This window comes from Plecotus auritus (assembly GCF_963455305.1).
Source record: "Plecotus auritus genome assembly, chromosome: 9".
Classification (NCBI taxonomy): Eukaryota; Metazoa; Chordata; class Mammalia; order Chiroptera; family Vespertilionidae; genus Plecotus; species Plecotus auritus.
Window position 1 is genome coordinate 5,408,341 of NC_137783.1, and position 8,072 is coordinate 5,416,412.

Here is an 8,072-nt window from a genome sequence, read left to right on the forward strand (position 1 = left end):
TCCCAGGCTCACTAGCAAACCCCATTTCCTTTTAAGATGGACTTGAGTGAAGTAACTTATGAGTTGACATTATTGAAAGAAGCCATCTTAGCTATTATCAAGGTTTGATAAAGTCACTTCAAGAAACTGTCAAATGATCACTGATAAAGGTTTAATTTCCAACATCTACAGGCAGCTTATACAACTTAATAAAAGGAAGATAAATGATCCAATAAAAAAATGGGCAACAGACCTAAATAGAAGCTTTTCGAAAGAAGACAGAAGGAAGGCCAAGAGACACATGAAAACATGCTCAAAGTCACTAATTATCCGAGAGATGCAAATCAAAACAACAATGCGATACCATCTCACACCTGTCAGAATGGCTATCATCAACAAATCAACAAACGACAAGTGTTGGCGAGGATGCGGAGAAAAAGGAACCCTCGTGCACTGCTGGTGGGAATGCAGACTGGTGCAGCCACTGTGGAGAACAGTATGGAGTTTCCTCAAAAAACTGAAAATGGAACTCCCATTTGACCCAGTAATCCCACTCCTAGGAATATATCCTAAGAAACCAGAAACACCAATCAGAAAGGATATATGCACCCCTATGTTCATAGCAGCACAATTTACAATAGCTAAGATTTGGAAACAGCCTAAATGCCCATCAGCAGATGACTGGATCAGAAAACTATGGTACATCTACACAATGGAATACTATGCTGCCGTAAAAAAGAAGGAATTACTACCATTTGTAGGCACTTGGATGGAATTAGAGAACATTATGCTAAGTGAAATAAGCCAGTCAATGAAAGAAAAATACCACATGATCCCACTCATTTGGGGATAATGAAAAACATTATAAACTGATGAACAAAAAGATAGTTACAGAGGCAGTAAAACATCAAACAGACTGTCAAATTACAGTGGTAAGGTTAGGGAGAGGTGGGGGAAATAAGAGATCAACTGAAGGACTTATATGCATGTATATAAGAGTAACCAACGGATGCAAAACATTGGGGGGTGAGGGCATGTATGGGAGTGGGGTGGCGGTGGGGGACAATGGTAAGATATGTACACATATAATACCTTAATAAAAATTTGAAAAAAAAAAAAAAAAAAAAAAAAAAAAAGAAACTGTCAAATGGGTAGCCACTTCCTTTCACAGTGAACTCCCAGGAGACACAGACTTAGGGTTCACTGACTGCTACCTGGAGATTTTGTTCATTGGAAAGGACAAAAATTAAAGACACTCTGCAACTTCATTGGAAGGGACTTATCAGGTGCCTGACAGCGAATGAATATCTAGCCTTGTCTCTGATACACACCTCCGCCTACAACAGACATCCAAGACTCCTTGAGGATGAGAAGCTTCCCACATCAGAGTTAGGCAGCTGTCCCATGACATCGACAAGGCCGGTATACCTTCAGATTGATGTTAAACACAGAGAACAATTGGTTGTCTTTACCAGTTTGCTAAGGACATTAGTCCTAATAATAGTTATACTTGTTTTGGAGGTTTTTCATTGTAGTCTAACTGTTCCTGATGACTGAACATGTATAAAATAACTCAATACTCTCTTTCATGGCTTACATAATGTCATACTAGGTACCCAACACAGAAAAAAAAGGCAGAAGACAAAACTCAGATCATGACAGTTCACAGGATAGAAATGATCCAACGTTCTTCACAGTGAAAGCCATAGGGCCCAAAAGCCTTCCGTTCACCTGCCCTTCCCGTTAGGGGAAAAATTCAGCCTCACATCTCATGCTTATAGCATTGCCTCATCCCCAATGGTCCACCAGCTCAACAAGCATTGATACTGAGACTTCCTAGAACTGAGCCTTCCTAGCCCTGTGGGACCACATTGTCCAACCAAAGGTTGGTCATCAATGCATCCTTCAGGCTGATTTATAATTGAAAGGGGGAATTGTGAAAGATAAAGGGGTTCTACAGAACGTAACCTCACACAGTGATCTGACCATAAATTCCTAACTGGGTAGGTCATGGTGGGTAGTAACACCCCAGGCCTCTATTGGGGTGACATCGGTTAGTAAAACCCTACAGGTTTCAAGTATACAACTCAATAACTCATCATCTTCCCACTGCACTGTGCCCTCATCACCCAAAGTCAAATCTCTTTCCGCCATCGTTTATCCCCCCTTTGCCCTCTTCTTTAGTGAAAGGTTTTAAGCCAGCCCTGTTCATTGTTCTTGTGCAGCTACCTTAGTACACCTCTGAAATAACAAAAGTAATTACCACCCTCAAAAGAGTACATAATCTTATTAACTATTCTGTAATCCGATCCCCGCCTTGCTTTCTCTAATCTTCCCTGGGTTCCCTCCTTAATTTCAAATGCATAAAAGAAGCTGCAAAACGATTATCTCAGGAGTGTTTGAGCTCTTGCTTCCCGGCAGCTGTCATCAGTTTCGCTAAAATAAACTCTTATTAAAAATTCTCTACAGGTTTGGCCGTTTCTTACATCGACAGCTTCTTCAGCTAAAGAGATATTTAGTGTGTTCATAGTGTGAGCGTTCTAGGAAGAGGATTAAGGTACACTGCAAAATGTCTGTGGTACTCAAGGATGAGCTGAGAGGTGGGAAGTTTACGCAAAGATTCTGCCTAACTGGTTCAACTAATTTATCTATTTTTAAACCTAATGTCTAATTATTTGGGTGACAGCTATTGCCGATGCATTAGGAAACGGAAATCTTATTCTTACGTATACCAAAAGAGCCACCTGCAGCCACGAACCCTTGTGAGAATACATGCAGCCTAACCACCCTTCATCATCATTACATGAAATAGGAAACATAATCATCTTAGTGAAAAATGTCTATAAATGCACGTGTGGGTGTTGCTCATGGGGATTTTAATAACGCGGTAATGCCTAGTGACAAGGCAAGGACAGAAGGCAAGTTTCAGTCAAGAATCATTAAGGCCCATGGGGGAAAAAAAAAACACCCCACAAATAATGGAGTTGTTCTTCCTGACTTATTACTAAACAAGACCCACAGCAAATTAGAATACGTAAGGTAGGCAAACAGAAGCATAGAGATCTATCTCCTCGACCATCACGTTAGCCACAGGGCACGTCCTTATTACTAAGTTTTCGAGACACCCGTTGAGACGAGCGTGGCAGGTAGGAAATTACAGGAAGCTAATGTAATTCTGCAGTCATAAAATATTCCATAATGGAAGGTGTTGCAAGGTAATTTTGGCGCGGGCAACATTTGCTTTTATAATATGATCGTATGTTAAGGTGATTTTAAAAATCAATTTAAAAATTCATAAGATGATTTTACTCTCCTGTTACTATATGGGTTTATTACACAATCTTTCACGCAGGGATTATTTCAAGGGAGTTTATTCCAAGACAAGTGTTCTTTCAGGTCACTAAGACTCCAAAGACAGAACAAAACCCATCTTCCAAACAGTATGTGCTAGACCATGCCCAGCATCACCCCCAAGGTGAGGTCACAGAAACCTCATATGTCCTGCAGACCAGGCAGCTTTGACGCATGCACCTCACCCAACACAAGAAACATTTTGTAATGAGTGTCCTGATCACGTGGTGCCCCTGTTAAGAGCTACCAGCAGAAGCTGTGGTCCAATTCTAAAAAGAAAGCACCAAAAATATGGTCCTGGAAAATCCCTTCTGCCATCTCTTCATCTTAAATCAAATTCCATGCCCCCCAAACACAGTGAAGTTACCCCAAACTCCATTTCTTTATCAAAAGGAAACACGCCAATGAAAAGAAATGATATGTTACTGAACGAATTTAAAAGAATGGTTTCATTAAAATGACAAACGCAGTGTTCATACCCAGAACTCACTCACTTGTGGCTAGAACAAAAAGGAGGAATAAAAAGCACACTGGATGGCTAATTGGGCACCAACCTGGTATAGGCTGAGGTGCTAACACCACTGTGGGGAGAGACCTGGAGGCAGGCGCTGGCCTGGACAGAGACACAGCTACTTGATTTGCCAATAAATGAGGCTTTTCATACCCATGGAACAATCTTGATTCCTCGGGATATATCCACGTTGAGTCCAGAGCAAAGGAATTATTTAAAAAGATCTGTCCAAAAAAGAAAGCAATGTAACATTTCAGACCATGCACATGAGAAAGACTAAAGACTACTGTAAAATATTTGTCTCGTCTTACATTGATCAAATATTGGAGAGTCTATAAGTGGGGACTCTATAAAAGCATCCTTCTCCAACCTAAAGATCCACGGGGCTCCAATAACAATCACCATGAAGTTACCGTGGTCTGCGCTGGCCTTTAACTATTGACTTGATTAATTCAGCACAGCAGCCCGTTTACAGACTAAAGAACCGCCACAAGGAGGTCCGTTGTGTGGCACAGACAAGTTACCACATAATTTTTCTTCTCTTTTTTTAGTTTTCAAACAAAGCGTAATTAGTACATTTGAATTCAAACGCCAAAATAAACCACCAGGAAGAGGAATACTTAAAGCAATCATAGCAAGAAAAGCTCGCTTTTAAAATTTATACTTGAATTATATCATGTTTAAGGCCAGCTGTTGACCCATTGTTACAGATTTAAAAACTGAACATTGTAAAGAGTAGATTCTGATTCACAATGGAAAATTCTATAGTGTACTACAGAATCCAAGTATATTAAGCTAAAATGAAATACCATTCCCTTCCGCCCCCCCCCCCCAAATCTGACGGTGTTTAACAGACTGATATTATTCTGAAAAGATTCCTCTTTAGACCTAGAAGGTCAATCTAGTGCAATTAGCAAAGAGAAAACACACTGTTTTCGGTTGTTATGGAAATACCCAACGACTTCATAATTGACTCCCACTTATCCAATGAAACTACTTGCATTTTTACCTTACAATTGGGTATCCGTTTGTCTATCCAACCTTTCCCAAGAGGAGATGGGAGAGCAGATGGGCAGACATGTGGGAAAATGGGCACCAGCTCCACAGTGGAAGAGGGGGACAGTCCTATTGAAGGAGAAGGGCCACCGAATAGCCACTGAAACCCAAGAAGAGAGAAGGGAATGCTTGTTAGCCCATATCAATCAACTCTAGTTTGTCCCATAAGCTACTGGGGCAGTTGCTTTTTAATTTTTTTAAAAGGGAATTCAAAAATATATGTATTTAACAAGGAGAAAAACCTCCTCTTTCCCAGTTTTAAAAAAAAAAAAACCACATGTTTTTAAAATGTATAAGGTTTCCCATCAGAACCATCACAAAGCATTACCCACATTGGACTCTTCAATACTGAGAAAGAACTTCTAAGCACAAAACCACGAGAATCCGGTAAGAAGTGGGTTTCTGCCTGAGATAGGAGGAACCACAGTGGAAAGGGGAGATGCTGGGTAGTCCCTGTATGGTTCTTCAATTCTTTTCATAAGCAAGCAGAGAGCTGTATGTCATGATAGTCCTGTCAGTATAACATTTTGTATGAATTATACTTATCTTTTTAAAAGACAAACACAAATAATATTTTCAAAATAAAATTCATTAAGGGGTTAAGATTGAAAGTTGCCCACGGCTCACAAGTGCAAACAGATTCCCAGGCAAAGGAGATGAAAGGGTAGCTCGTCAATAACCGAAGATCCCAAAGCACAGAGTAAAGGAGCGAACACCGAAAGGGGCAGGCCGCCTCGGAGACAGTCTCCCTCGTTAAAATAACCGAGTCGTCACGAGCAGAGAACTGACAGAATCGTTGCTCCATGATGTGGAATGCTTCCATATCTACTTCTTTTAAGACCATAAAAGCATTTTTTTTTTAATTTTCCTGTTATGTGAAAATGTCCTTCTGGTTCTAAATATTGTCATTTCACAGAAAACATGTAGCACAAAAATATTTAAAAGAAAAATAATAAGATTTTTAAAATACATTTTTAAATTTACACCCCCAAAAATGCAGTGTTCTATATAGGGGGGAGAAAAAATGTAGTTCCTGGGCATTATATACCTCTAGTGGTAGCACTCTGATATAGCAACCCCCGGAAAATGCCAAAAAAGCTACCAACGTTTATTCAATAAAACCCAATATGAACTGCATCGCACATCAAAATAGGTATCTAGGACTGCATATGTGATGTATCATTAGGTCTAAAGACCAGTGTGGGCAGAGTTTAACAACATCTTTAAGGAAAGCTCACAAGATAATATAGGAATAAAATTAATTAAATGGTGGATTCTAACATACCACTTATTTGAATATGCTAATGAAGACTATCCTTGGAATAAAATGCGTTTTTTCCTGATTTAAATACATCTGCATAGTTAGAGAGCAAACAATGGATCTTGCCAAAACCAGCCTGCCTTGGTCGGTTGCACCATTAATCAAAGGTACAGTCACTTTTCCTTTTTAATTCCAGGTTTTAAATGCTAAAGTATTCCAAAGTGCAGTATGGCATTAGCTAGCTAATGAGGCGGGCTCGGGTGGACCTAGGTTGGGGGTGGGGGCGGCGGTGTATCACCGGTAACATTTCTCAGTATTAAAGGCAGGATTTCCCTGCAGCTCCCATTGGTTTGAATTCTCTTAAGCATTGTCCTGAGTCTATTTTCACATGGAAGAAAAAACACAAACCCCAACCAGATCAGAATCAGAAACAGCTATTGATTCCCAGCTTGATTTTCAAGTCTGGCAGAGACTGTAAAAGTATTAACTTCTCTGCGATAAGCCGGCCACGCTGCGCGGCTGCCACGCCGGCTCCCGCGGCGGCGACTTCAGCACCGCTCTCTGGACAGCGACCCCGGCCCCGCGAAAGTTGTGGCCACCTCGGTCCCAACTCGGGCCTTGGGGTGCTGGTCCCTAAAACGCTTGACTGAGAGACCTCGGAAAATACTGAAAGACTGCTTGGGGGCAGAGCGGGACGTCAAGGCATGAACTTTGTGGCCGATGCACGGCTGCCAGGCTGGTGCTGTTGGTTGGGGAGCCTGGACCACCAGGGGCGGAAGAGCGCGAGCCCCAGGCCGGGGCCGCCCGGGCCAGCGAGGGCCGCGCCCAGGGCAGGGGCGCGCGGAGACCAGAACCCGAGACCGGGGGCGGGGGCGGGGACACGTTACCTGCCCGTGGAGCAGCGGGTAGTAGTGCGCGGCGGCGGCGGCGCTGGTGGTGGCGGCGGCGGCGGCGGCGTGGTCTGGCGCAGAGGGCAGCGGCACCAGCGGCAGCAGGGGCTCGCCGGGGGCTTGCCAGCCGGGCAGCCCCGGGAGCAGCGGAGCGGCGGGGGGCTGGGCCGCTGCGAGCAGCACGGGCGGGGGCGCGACCCCAGCGCCCAGCCGGAGCAGCCCGGTCGAGCCGGGGACCATCCAAACCCAGGGTGGCGGCGGCGGGTCTGCATTCATCGGCCAAAGGAGAGGCTGCCGCCGCCGCCGCTGGAGCCTGGAGCCCACCAGCATCCTACATCCCCACGCGGGCGGCGGCGGCGGGGGCGGCGGGGACGGCGGGCGCCGGAGGTGCGGCCGGCCAAAGCACGGGCTCCGGAGCGAACTCACTTGGTTCCGCGGCGCCGCCGCTCGCTCCGCCCCTGCCCCGCGCCGAGAGCCCCTCCTCCCGCCCACCGTCCTCCCCTCCGAGCGCGGCCGCAGCGCTGCCACCGCCCCCCGGACCTCAGCCCGGGCCCCGCCCGCCCGCCCGCGCCTCCAGACTCCCGGCCCCCGACTGACCGCCTGCACCCCTCCCAGGCTCGGCGCGCCCGCGCCTCCGGACCCCTGGGCAGGCGGGGCGGGCGGGAGCTCTGGGAGCTGAGGGCGCGCCTGGCCGGGATCCCGCGGATAGCGCCCCCGAGCTCTCGGGCGGCGCTGGAAGCCACTGGCCCTCGCAACGGTGCGCAAAGCGCTGGAGCCCGGAGCCGGAATCCACGCGCGGTGGCGAGCGGAGGCCCAGGTGGCCGCGCACAAGCCGGGCACGTCCCGCCGCCGGGCGGGGCTGGGGGCGCCAGACGGGACCGCGCAAGGTCCGCTCTCTGCCTGGCTTCACTTGGGTCAAGGGCGCAGGGCCCGAGGGGATGCTGGTTGCAGACCCCGACGCTAGGCGGCACTGATTGCCGCTGGGGATGAGTAGATTTCTCTTGGGGAAATGTGCCAAACACTT

The 8,072-nt window shown here is 46.2% G+C and overlaps 1 protein-coding gene across 1 annotated transcript in view; it reads right to left on the reverse strand.

The window, feature by feature from the left end:
- TCERG1L (transcription elongation regulator 1 like) overlaps nucleotides 1-7,421 on the reverse strand; it is a 104,420-nt gene extending 96,999 nt beyond the window's left edge. Inside the window, exons 1-3 of the mRNA XM_080642069.1 lie at nucleotides 7,046-7,421; nucleotides 4,851-4,997; nucleotides 3,885-4,065 (exon numbers count right to left, since the gene is read on the reverse strand). Coding sequence (XP_080498195.1) covers nucleotides 3,885-4,065; nucleotides 4,851-4,997; nucleotides 7,046-7,378 — 661 coding nt within the window. The 5' untranslated portion in view covers nucleotides 7,379-7,421. The remainder of the gene's footprint in view (nucleotides 1-3,884; nucleotides 4,066-4,850; nucleotides 4,998-7,045) is intronic.
- Nucleotides 7,422-8,072: the final 651 nt, after the last annotated feature.